This window comes from Aulonocara stuartgranti (genome assembly GCF_965226115.1).
Source record: "Aulonocara stuartgranti genome assembly, chromosome: 1".
Classification (NCBI taxonomy): Eukaryota; Metazoa; Chordata; class Actinopteri; order Cichliformes; family Cichlidae; genus Aulonocara; species Aulonocara stuartgranti.
In genome coordinates, this window is record NC_138939.1 from 19657504 (window position 1) to 19670717 (window position 13214).

The 13214-nt window shown below is 44.0% G+C and overlaps 1 protein-coding gene across 5 annotated transcripts in view; it reads left to right on the top strand.

The window, feature by feature from the left end:
• zfhx3b (zinc finger homeobox 3b) overlaps window positions 1-13214 on the top strand; it is a 151249-nt gene that overhangs the window by 60091 nt on the left and 77944 nt on the right. For 4 of the 5 annotated variants that reach the window (XM_082555310.1, XM_082555309.1, XM_082555311.1 and 1 more), the window contains exons 2-4: window positions 356-2869; window positions 2986-3565; window positions 6057-6553. In XM_082555310.1, the coding sequence (XP_082411436.1) occupies window positions 371-2869; window positions 2986-3565; window positions 6057-6553 (3576 nt within the window). In that variant the 5' untranslated portion in view covers window positions 356-370. The remainder of the gene's footprint in view (window positions 1-355; window positions 2870-2985; window positions 3566-6056; window positions 6554-13214) is intronic. The other variant, XM_082555313.1, reaches the window with a different exon arrangement.

Sequence of the window (13214 nt, forward strand, 5' to 3'; positions counted from 1 at the left end):
GGTGTTGTTTGGAAGGTGAAGATAAAAGATGGTACCTTTGTGATATGGCAGGAAGATGAATCGTGGAAGTCTTATTAGTGCTTGTCTCAGGTATTGTGTTTAAGTGCCTAATCTAGCGTAATGAGCATGGTGTCATTTTTCCAATTATATCTCAGACTTTTGTCTCTTACGATACATCGCCATACATTCGCTTGTTTTTTTCTTTCAAACCTTTTTTTCCCCATTGTCTTCCTTTTATATTTATAAGTCTGATCTTTCCCTAATTTACATAGCAAATAAATTATGTGCTGTTTGTGTGCTTACTGTCCCAAATACAACTTTAACCTCTTATCGTAATCATTTTGTGTCTCTGCAGGCCTGGATGCGATGAATGCCTCATGTAGGCATCAGCATGGACAGCTGTGAGTCTCCCGTGGTTTCTGGGACAGACGATGGGCTCGGCTCCTCCCAGCAGCAGCAACCACCTCAGCCCTGGAACGATCACAATAGCTCACAGGTCACCTGCACCAACCAGGCACCTTCCCTGGACCCGCTGTCTCTCTCTGGTCCCTACCCCTCTCAGTCCCAAAACTCTATTGCACCTCATGACAGGGTAAGAGAACTACAGTCTCAGCAGCAGCAGCAGCCAAAGCAGACATCACCCCGGACCCACCGTGATAGCTCTGCCACAGGCCAGCTGCATCCCAGAGGAGAGGGTCTTGACGAAGAAGACCAAGAGGGAGTGAGCTGTGGAGAAGAGGAAGAATCTGAGGACTTAGATGAAATGGAGATTGACAACTGTTTCCCTAGTCTTCAACCTTTTCCTGGGATGCCAATAGCTTCAGGGGGAGGAGGTATGCCCACTCTTCTGCGACATCAGCCCACACAACAACAGGGACCACCTGAGAGTGGGAGTGAGGAAGGGGAGGAGGAAGAGGAAGAGGAGAGTAGTGATGTGGAGAACCTGGCTGGAGAGATAGTCTACCAACCAGATGGCTCAGCCTACATTGTGGAGAGCCTCAGTCAGTTGATCCAAAGTAGTGGAGGCATGGTACCCGGCCTGCTTCCTACAAACTCTCTCTCGAGTGGGGGGAAACCAGGGGAACCTGCTGGGACTTCGTCCTCAGTTTACCCACAGATCATCAACACGTTCCACATAGCCTCGTCCTTTGGAAAGTGGTTTGGTAATTCAGACCAAGGTTTCCCCAATACCTCAACAATGGCAGGCCTTAGCCCTGTCCTGCACAGTTTCCGTGTCTTCGATGTGCGGCACAAAAGCAACAAGGATTACCTGAACAGCGATGGGTCTGCCAAGAAGTCCTGTGTATCCAAAGATGTTCCCAACAATGTGGATTTCTCCAAATTTGATGGGCTAGCCCTATATGGCAAGGGTAAGCCCATTCTCATGTGTTTTCTCTGCAAGCTGTCCTTCGGCTATGCCCGTTCCTTTGCCACTCATGCTGTCCACGATCACCGCATGACACTGTGTGAAGATGAGCGGCGGCTGTTAGGAGATAAGCATGCATCTGCCATTATCCAGGGCATTGGGAAGGACAAAGAGCCCCTCATAAGTTTCCTGGAACCAAAAAATAAGAGCACTCCTCTGCCATCTACGCTGCTCCCTCTTAACTCTGGACAGAGCTTCTATGGCACATTTAGTGGTGTCCATCTAGAGCCTGGAAGCAGCAGTGGGGGCGGTGAGACCCTCCTGAACAAAGACTCTGACTCTGGCCTCCAGCAACAGCAGCAGCAACAAACCCCATTAGGCTCAGTGCTTTCTCTTGGAGGGCTGAGCATTCCCAAAGCGCCCACTCTTACCTCATCCCCAGGCTCTGCCAAAGACTCCAGTGCCCTGCCCAAACAGGGAGGGAGAACAGAGGAGCCTGCTGGGAAAGAGTTGGCTTGCAAGGGAGAAGATGGGAACACTAAGGGACATGAAAGCAAGGCACACTTATCCAGCCAGACCGGGGGCTCTGAGGAGGACGAGGAACTGTTATTAGGGGCAGAGGAAGATGAGGCAGAAAGCACTGCAATGGCCTGTGGTGGTAACAGTAGCAGCGGTGGGGGTGAAGCGGGGGAACCAGCTGTCTCAAACCAAAGCATTTCCAAATCTCCTTTATTAATGCCTAGTAGCACTCTCCAGCCTTCTCCCTGCACCTCTGCAGTCAGTTCCACACTTAACAGCAAAGCCCTTGCTTCCATTTCCTCCTCTGTCAAGGAAGAGGGTTCAACTGCAGATGGTGGAGGGAGGACCTCAGAGCTCCCTCTGAGCTTTAACTGCCAGGGACCTACTGTTCCCATGGCACTGGTGACAGCTGCCGTCAGAAGGAGCGAGGATGAAACTTCTGGCACTTCCTCCTCGCCTCTGTTCACCAATGCTGCTCCTGATGAAAGTGCCAATCGAGATAGTGCCACAGCTCCAGAACCAAATGATTGCCCTGCAGAGGGAGAGGAGGAAAATGGAGCCCTTCTGCATCATCACCACGTGCACCACCATCATCATCACCTCCACCCTTCATCTCATGGCCACTCGCACCCCCTCCCAGGGGGTTCCTGTGACATAACAGGAATGGGTGAGTGTTCACAGAACCATGGGCCCAGTGGCAGTGGAGTTAGTGGGGTCGAATGCCCTAAATGTGACACTGTTCTGGGTTCCTCACGTTCTTTGGGTGGTCACATGACCATGATGCATTCACGCAATTCATGCAAGACACTCAAGTGTCCCAAATGCAACTGGCATTACAAGTACCAGCAGACTCTGGAGGCCCACATGAAAGAGAAGCACCCAGACTCTGGAGGCTCTTGCGTATACTGCAGCAGTGGTCAGAGCCACCCTCGTCTGGCTCGTGGAGAAAGCTATACCTGTGGATACAAGCCCTTCCGGTGTGAGGTATGTAGATAACTTTTTGTTGATTTAGGTGCATTTTATATAGCAGCTAAGGATATTAAATTTGTATCTGTATCATTTTATCACAGTTTAAGAAAAACGGATCTTGTATTTCGTAGGTGTGTAACTACTCCACCACCACAAAGGGGAACTTAAGCATCCACATGCAGTCAGACAAGCACCTGAACAATATGCAGACACTGCAGAATGGAGGCTCCATTGGGTCTGCACAGGACCAGGTGTTTGGACATACACCAGGAGGAGTGGTGGCTGTCCCGTCAGTCACCCAGGCCAGTAGCCATCACCCTCCCCACCACCATCCTTCACAATCCTCCACTCACATGTCCGGACCTTGTGGGGTCCCCTCCCCAACCAAGCCGAAGAGCAAACCTTCTTGGAGGTGTGAGGTGTGTGACTACGAGACCAATGTGGCGCGGAACCTTCGTATTCACATGACTAGTGAAAAGCACATGCACAACATGATGCTGCTCCAGCAGAATGTGACTCAGATGCAGCACGGGCGACTTGGCTTGGGTGCTATGCCTTCGCCCTCTGAGGCTGAGCTCTACCAGTATTACCTGACGCAGAACATGAGCCTTCCACCAAGCCTCAAGATAGACCCAGCTGGAGCTGAGGCCCAGTTCCTGATGGGGAGCTTTCACCTAGATCCGAACATGGCTGCCTTGGCTCCTGCACTTGGTATGTCCCATTTGGTTCTCAAAAGCATTTCCCCACAAAAAAGAAAAAACAATAACTAGACCTTTTAGCTGAACTCTATCTTGATTCCTAATTTATTCATTTACACGAACACAAGACAATAATGCAAAATTTTATCAAATGAAAAACAAACCAAAGCGATAAGCTGCAATACAATATGCTGTACTCCGGCATATCACGGATTTGTACTTAGGCAGCTGCTTTGTTCTCATGCCATAAGATATGTGTTTACCAGCAATGGTAGAATGTTCTAGTGCACAAGGCCAGCATAACATTTTTTTTCTTATAATAAATGTGCCAGGCAGCATACAGAAAGCAAAAGATTATTTATTTCCCTACTCATGCAATCTTTTACAGGGCACTCAAATGACAGTGTGTTGATATGATTTAGCAGAATTTTGAAGCTCACTGTGTGATATCCATACAAGGTGATTTAGAAGGCCAAACATGTATAATCTATGCTTTTCCCCCTCCTTTCCACACAGTCAACCAGCCTTAGCTTTTTACTTTCAAACTGCTGCTGAACTTCACCGCTGGAGTTCTCTGTTTCTTCCAAGTCAGTAATTTCAGCTATAAATTTAATCTTGGTCAAAGAAGGGAGGTTAGAGGCCTCAGCAAGGGTAATTCAGCAGCATAGCAAAGTGTTTGTAGGACCAGTTACAACCACACAGTTTGTACAGACTTGTTTCAACTGTCACCAGTTTGAAGACACAAACAAGAATTTATTGCTGTGACTAATTTTTTTTCCCTCTTCTGCCATCTGGTTCATTTTCCTGTGAGGTGAGTAGTAATAAGCATATTGCAAGAGAGGCAATAATTACACAGTCTGGGCCCATAAACTGCAGTAGTGTTATCCATGGTCACACTTTAAGGAACTCTTAACGCTATCATACACAAACACTCTGATATTAACGGTACCACCATATAATACATAAGGCTCAGTACGAGATCCCTAAACAAACAGACACAGAGGTGCACTTTTTATGCTCTCATTCTGGATTTCTTTTTCTTTTTTTTACTGTAGGGTGTATTTCTAAAGAGGTACAATTTATGGCAAGTGCTGACCTCAGGTTATATCAGCTTCTTTCTTATCCTCGCTCCCAAAACTCAGGACTACAGCCCTGATAAAGACAATACGAGATCAAGAGCAGGAGTTAAAGAGAGGTGCAACTTTTACTTCTCTGTCCTGAAATATGGTTACAGCACACCGTGGAGCAATACAGCTGTCAAGTCAGATGGTTATATACCTAAAACATTTGTCTTGAAAACAGTCTGATCAAATGGAAAGATTCAGTCTTTTACCTTTTTTTCTTTTCAAGAATCCCCTAGCACAAAAAAAAGGATGGCCTAATATACAGAGGTTCACATTAAAATAGTTTGAATATAAAGCAGCCTATGTTAAACAAAAGCTTGGTCTGATGACATGCAATCAAAATTTAGCTGTGGACAAGGGGTCTATGGTAAATAATGAAATCTTAAAAGTAACAGACAATGAGAGAAAAGGGAAGTGCAAGAGGGAAAAAGCTGGTAGGTACAGTATAATGACATATATGTGCATCTGTGGTTTTGTATGATTGAGCATAAAGAGCCATGACTGGTGAGCTGGGTCTGTGAGTGATTTCACAGGGCTTCTCAAAGGTCTCCCTCTCCTGGCTATAAAAACTCAGGTAATGGAGAAAAGTCCAAGAACAGGCTGCATACTGCAGCAATAAATAAAAAGAAGCTGCTGGAATTAATTTAGTGTAAAGCCAGGCAGGGTCAAGCCTGCATGCTCAGTCTGGCCAGTGAAAGATTAAAGATCAGCAAGCAAAGGCAAAAACACCGGCTCTTACCTCGTTTTTTTAGCATTCATTTTTTTTCCCAGACTCTACAGACATCAATTATGTGGTCGGTGTCATAAGATATGTGCTTGCAGTTTTTTGTGTTTTTTCCCCCTCTGCTCTATGGTTCGACTCAGTACCAAGCAGACTTAATCTGTTAGGTGTTAGAGGTAATCTGAAGAGAAAGGTGGAAAATAATCCAAGGAAAGTAGTGTAAATTAAAAAGAATAAAAAGCATCATTGTGTGAACAAGGGGAGTGGGGTTGATTCACGGTATTTTGAGCTTGGAAAGTCTTTACTGTAATTAGAAAACACGTTGCTTTTTTCTGTTGACCTTTAGAGTTGATTTACAGGCAGGAGATGAAAGAGCATCAGCCCAAACAGTGAAAATGTGCATGTTCATTTTCTGGCATTGGAAGGCTTTTGTAGAAATGTCCAGGCGCTCTTGTTTCCTAGCTCAGAGCTATTTGTTGGCTAGAGACAAAAAAAATGAGCATTATCCTTCACATAATATCATACCTACCAGACACATTCTTTTAAGCATGTATTTACTTGAAATAGCCATCTAGACTGTATGCTTTGAATAGGTCTCAGCTGATGATACTGTTCTCTTCTCTTTGTTTTGTTTTCTCTTCGTGTTTGCTTTGTTCTAGTAGGTGGGGAAATCCCTATGGATGTGCGGCTAGGTGGTGGGCAGTTGGTGTCCGAAGAACTGATGACCCTGGGAGAAAGTTTATCGCAGACTATAGATCCCTCTCTCAAGCTCTTTCAGTGCGCTGTGTGCAACCGCTTCACCACTGATAACCTGGATGTGCTTGGCATGCATATGGGAGCTGAACGGAGCCTGCCGGAGGAGGAGTGGCGTGCCGTTGTTGGAGACTCGCATCAGTGCAAGTTGTGCCACTACACTACTCAGCTCAAGGCCAACTTCCAGCTGCACTGCAAAACAGACAAGCATGTGCAAAAGTACCAGCTTGTGGCCCACATCAAAGAAGGGGGCAAAGGCAACGAATGGCGCCTGAAATGTGTGGCCATAGGCAATCCGGTGCACCTAAAGTGCAATGCCTGCGACTACTACACTAATAGCCTGGAGAAGCTGAGGATGCACACTGTCAATTCCCGCCATGAGGCTAGCCTTAAACTGTACAAGGTCAGTGATCCACAAGTTTGTTTTTTATTTTTATTTTTTTATCAAACCCATTATTCAGCCTTGTCCTGTTCATGCAACACAGCTGCCGATTTACAATTCTGTCATTAATGCATCATTTGAAGTGTTTTAATACAGACTCATTGTCACATTTGACATTATTTTTAGTCTTTGAACCTCAGAACTTTGTTTTGCTAAAAATGCAAAACAAATCTTAAAAACGAATCCCCGTTAAAGCAATGCTTCTCTGCAACATACAGTACATGTTTTAGCTTTGCACCGCTACTCGGTGCGCTCCAGAGGCATGAATGAAAGCTTTGTCGTGTAGCTGCTGCCTTCCCAGTTGTCATATAGAAGCAGGGCCCCACTGCTGCAATGAGAAGAACATGCAGGACAGAACAGGCGTAGCTGTTTTGGAAGCTTGGGCCTGAATCACTTGGAGACGAATGAAGAAGTGTTAGGAGACAGAGGTTTGGTGCTAATACTCCTCGGAGCGGGAAAGGCTGAATTGTTCTCGACAGCCGTATTGATTTTTGCTGGACTTGGAGCTTCACCTTCTCCTCTAATCATTCCATAATAGCCAGTGGATGAACACTCTCCGAACAAATGGCCATAAATCTAACAGGCCTGATTCCACTTAGGTACCTATCCTGTGTGTCTGCGGCTTCGGCCACTCTGTGCTTAACCCAAACTGGCATAGTTGCGCACACACGCACAGATAACAAAACACATACCAACACTGACCAAACATACTTGCTATAAGCATACACTACACACACAACAGGATCCAACACAAAGCACTGAATGCTGCCTAATAGATGTCATCCTTATTTGTAATCTAGCTTCAGCATCCTTGTTTGAGTATTTAAAGAACTCAGTTGACAGTGCAATGGAGGTATTAAAAGGTATGTGAAAAATGTGCTACCTCAAGCATGGTGTTTTAACCGCATTAAAAACTAAGGTGAAGTGGTCATTTTGAACCTCTTCAAAAATCTTGTCCATTTAAAAATCATTCAGCATTATGAATGTTTGTCAGGCCGGCTGAAATGACAGCCGTGTTTCCTCCTCACAGCTTCTTTGTATTGAAGTAACAGCAAAATTAAAAAAAAAAAAAAAATCAATTTCATTTTTTCTTAAAGGGGAAGGTGTGAAGCGGGGCTTCTATTGCTACTTTAAAGAGGTCAGGAGGTGTTTAGCTTGTCATTCTGTGGTTTGCTCCATGACAACAGAGATCACAGGGACATTTTTAGATTAGCGTTATAGCATTATAGTGTCATTTTCAGTTTCATATTTATATTCTTGCACTATATTAAGAATGATTTTAATTCCCTTCAGTATAATCCTTATTTATCTTAAGGGGTTTGGGTGCAGCCTCCTCTACCTTAAAGACCCTCCTTATTTTAAGCCACCTTTCTTCTGATTGGCTGCTCCTTGCAAACTCAAGGTTTACACTGCAGGAAGGCAGTGCTGCTGTGCTCATAGCCAGAGCTGGCTACTTTAGGGAACTCTTAATGCTATCATACACAAACACTCTGATATTAACATTTTAGTGTAAACACATAGTCTGTGAATTTGTCAGGTCAGTGCATGTGTTTCCCAGTCTTTGGTCCTCCTCTCTTAACCTTAGCTTCTGGACTTACTGGGCCAAATTCCAATAACAGTCTCCCATTAGAAGAAAATGGACCAGCTCTGGCTTACTTTCTCTCATGCTTACACCTTTTTGAGAAAGATCCATGTTTTGCTTTGCCGCATAGAGTATAACTTCTTCTACATCTTTGTGCTTCAACTGTAGTGCAAACCCCCAAAAAAATCTCCCCTATTTCTTTGTCTGTGCAAGTTTTAGGAGAGAAGAGACATGTCACACTGCTCTTTGGGCTGTGGGGGATTAAATATGTACAACACATCCAGGCATGATCATTTTTTATGACTTAAGCCTCTTAAGATGGCTCCATATTTCTTAAAACCAATTGATCTTCTGACTGGGAGTATGTGCATTTGTCCAGAAATTACCTGCTCTCTCAAGAGAACATAGTGGTCTTTTTAAGCTCTTCTCATCCCAGACCTTACTCCAAAACCTAAATGTTCATGAGTCAACAAGAATTAATACAGTGTTTTACAGCTCATCAATGTTTAACGGACAAGCACATGGTTTTAAGGTTTTTTCACTGTACTGGCTCCCCACTTGACAATGTCAGTTTTCTTACCATTTTGAATTTACTGTCCTGGTAGAGATACTGACAGACAGAAAACCACAGTGCCCTAAAAGCCTGTAAAACCAACTTGGTATATTATGCATGCGCAAAAAAAGAAAAAATCACCATTCATTTATGCTTCCCCAAAGAAATCTGATGCAAATAGCACCATTTTTAACCTTTTTGGGGAGAAAATAAATCATCAAGTCAGCATAAACAGGCTGTAAGATGTGGGAGATGCTTGGGACACTTCACCCAAATCAAACTGGTTTGCATTAAACAGGCCCTTTGTGTGCACAGCTCCATATAAATTGGAGCCTGTAATTACTGGAATTAAAAAGGAAGGTTTAAACTGAGGGCTAAGCTGGATGGGATAATTTGAGAGTCTGTGGTATGCGGCCCATATTAGGGCTTTCTAAAAATATCACCCCCACCACCCCATGTATTGGAATGTTCCAAAAGACCACAGAACGATCCAGCAAGTCATCCTGACCACTAGACCACCACACAGTGGGGGGTGATGCTCTTTTCCCCTGTGTGCTGTGCTCTCAGTTCAGAGATACCAATTCTGAAGTCTGTGAGTTCTGCTTCAGTCCCCTGTGCACTGAAACTAACTTATACCTTCTCTTTTTCCCATGGATCATGGGGATTTTGGTCGCTCTGATGACAGCGTGATGATCGCCCATCTGCTCACAGGATGGTCACTCCTAGAGAACCCTCCACTGGCTAATGTGATATACATACAGCTCTCCACTCAGGCCTTGGGGCTTCTCTGTGTTTTAGTGTGGAGGTGAGAGACTCATCTAGCTCCAGGCCCGACTGCTTTGGCCAGACAGAAAGGGTGGGGACTAACCAGGCCAAGCCACAGGCCTCAGCTTCCAGTCAAGGGTTGGGGGAAAGGGGAGGAGCATGGGGGGTTAGCTGGCTACCTTCCTTGTCTCGGGGGCCGGTGCAATCGGCGGTAATTGAGATTGATTGGATGTTATTTTTCCTCTTGCAAATGTAGTCCATTAGCTTGGCACATGCATAATCAGTTTAGAGCGCAGTTAGCCGAATGTAATCATGTTCCTCGGTGTCTGCTAGCACAAAATCCACTCCAGATGCCGCTTGGCCATGGAAAGACGGGGGGAAAGTGCCGTCACTATCAGATGGGGAATCTTTAACCAAGCAAGTCCTGAAATCCCTTCCTCTGTTCTGCTCCTTCCCTACTGAGCACAGAGGAGTGTTAAAAAATTCAACTCCCTCTTTTCTGCCTTACACAGCCGGTCGCAGGGACTGTCCCATGCCTTACCGTTAAGAACAGGGCTTTTGATCATATGTTCTGCCCATTAACGGACAGAAAACATCTGTAACTTGTGTAGAGTTACTGCTCTTATTTTACCCCTCAGTGCAATCCAAAAGAATCAGTGAACACTGAGGAAAGAAAATGTCCACACTCTGCAGAGAGCAAATAATCATGATGAAACATAATAGAGGAAAAGAGGCCGTAATGTAAATGAAGGGATTAGTGGTTACATGAAAAGGCATTAAGGTGTTTCACTGATGATGCTACTCAGCAGAAGCACTGGCTTCTCAGATGCGGGAATCCAAGCAATGATGACCGCTCCCTGTTAATGATCAGAACTACTGGGATTGACTCGAGTCTTCTTGGACTATGCATTGGAATGCAGTTGGAGAACAACCACAAATAGGTTATGGATTTGATTCCAACTCTGGAAAAATGTTGTAGTTTTGCAATCAAATAATGCTGATGTGTATTTTGGATGTGTACAGCAGTCTGGTTGATTTGGTCTTGGTCCAAGAGCTCTCTAGCGGAGAGTAAGGCAACTTATGGCACCCTACAGTAGGTAAGGTGGGTTTTTGAATTGTTGTTAAGTTCTCGCTTTACTTGCCGACTGGGCTTGTCGTGATTATATCTTTCTCCCAGTGTCTTAAACTTTTCTCACGAATGTGCCCAAATTCTTACTCTCATTGCTATTAAGACAAAAAATATAACGTAAGGTAATCTGAGGTGTCCAAAACTTGGGCGAGTGGGTGCCTCGCTTTACCCTCTCATGTATGACGCATTTCTCTATGAGGGGGACTGGTAGGTGGTGGATGGAGAGACAGACAGGAGTGAGGGTGGTGGTGGGGGTGCTAGAGGATACACTGCTAATTATCATGGCTAGCCTATGATTGTTCAGTAATAGTGCTCAGTGGGAAAGGTTGCAGCAGTTCCAGGAAGAGCTGAGCTCTGATTTACTGGTACTACCACTCTAATAAAGCGCTCACTGCACATCCTGGGAGACAGCCCATTCTCTCCTTTCACATGCACAAGTGTGTGAATGCACACACAAACAGACAGACGAACAGGCAGGCGCACACACAGAGCAGCCGTGTCATCTAAAATGCCATAGGGCACATGAAAGGTATCTTTTCAGTAGTTCATAGAGAAGTTCTGTGTCGGCCCCTGCCTCTGTTTACTCCCCAGTTAACATTGTTATGATCCAGAACCCTGGTTACACTCTTTGTTTCAGTAGTCACCTGCAGGGTCTTAAACTCTTGCATCTTACTTCAAACAAATCTCACTCACTCAGTGGTGGGTGAAACAAGGAAGGAGCATTACAGCACACAGAACCAGGGTGGATTTAAGAGAGCGGCTGTTAGGCATGTAAGGGGGAGCTAGCAGGGGTTAGTGTTTGGCTGTGTGCAAAAATTTCACAACTCTTCTAGCTCCCACCCCTTGAGAAGGCCAGAGAAAGGGTCAGGCTTTGACCCGTGGCACAGCTGTTGCTGCTGGTGGTGTTGATTGTATGTGCACAGGCCCTACTGTGGGTGTTGCTGGGGCTTACTCAGTGACAGTGAATGAAAGCAAAAAGGGAGGAAGGAGAAAGCTCCTTTGACAGGGGAGGATAGACTTTTCTCAGCTCTCAGCTTTTTTCCCCTCAGTTGCTAGAGTTAAAAATCTGGTGGATTATAAACCAGGTGCTCAGTCCGGGGTTTGTTTTAGATAGAGTGACACATTTTCTGTGTTCTTTGGTAATTTTCTGTTCCTAAAGCTCTTTGTGTTTTGATTGTCTGCCGTTATGTTATTTTTTTTATTTGTTGATATGACTTTTTTTTGTGTGTGTTTTTGGGCAAGAGAAAAGTGCATAAAGTGTAGGTTATGGGTTTGTTAAAGTAAACAGATATGAGGCACAGGTTTTTGTGACTAGGTTCATTGGTTTCAGACAGAGATAAGCTCCACTTTGCCTCACTGTAGATTTACACCACAAAGCACTTGCCTAAAGTGACAAAACCGCTGTGCATCTCCCACCAAATTTTTAGTTTTTTTTTTTTAATTAAGTAATTGTTTAAAAAAATATTGTTACTTTCACTTTTCTTTCTTTCTTTTGCTTTTTTTCTTTTCTTTTTTTCAATTCTACAGTGGAAATCGTTTTTTCAAAAGTAACTCAAAACATGGAGAGTGAAACTGTGGAGATGTGGATTTGCATAAGGTTTTATATGTGCTTTTATTTAATTTAAATTGTATTTTTTAGGGGGGATTCCCAGCTAAGTCCTCTTCCTGCCTGTTAGAAATTCTCGAACCTCACTGCAGAGCTCTTAACATTATTACCAACACACTGATTCTCTCACTAAATCAAAAGGTCAGGCTCCCAAGCCCATAAAGCCTTCCCGGCTTCAATTTATTTTAAAATTTTGCAATTGTGACAGTAAAACAGTAAAATGAAGTTCTTAATTTGATCGTAGGAGATGGAGAGATTATTGAGCGAGCATTTACATCTTGGACAAACTTCTCACCTGCTAAAATTCTGTAAAGATGATATTTCAAGCGAGTTGTTTCTGTCTTTCTTTACTAATTCCACAAAACCTTACTTCAAAGGTGCCTGGCAATGATATACCTTTTTGTTTTTAAAATGACCCCCTTATCAGCCGCTATAATCAGCAGTTTTTACAGTGTCTTTGAACATAAATATTTGATAGTCATATTTCTTCTTCAAAAAGACCCTTATATCAGTCCATGTAATCAACAGCTTCTGCAGTGTCTTCGAATCTATAAATTTGATAGTCAAACTGCAGTAAAATGAGTTGCCATGTGGACTGACTGTCATCTGAAAATAAGTAAATTGCTGTAAATCCCCGGCTTGAAGTAAAGACTTTTCACGTTATTCTCACAATCAGTATTCTGCAGTATTCTTAAAGTATTTATGGTTTCCATCTGATTTCCACAAGACATTAATAGTAGTGCTGACGTTAATTCTCTCCTATTTTGGAAATATGACTAGCCTAGACAGCAGTTTAACAGAATTTCTTTTTCTTAAATGTTGCTGTGTGTGATTCAGAAAGCAGAATTTCCTGCTCATATACTTATGATGTATTGTGAGTGTATGCAAAACTGCTATGTGGCTCTTAGCTCGACTCAGTTGAGTTTCAGACTTCAAGTTCTTTAGGCCCAGTTGGTCAACAGATCAGGTGGTGTATAGCCACCACAC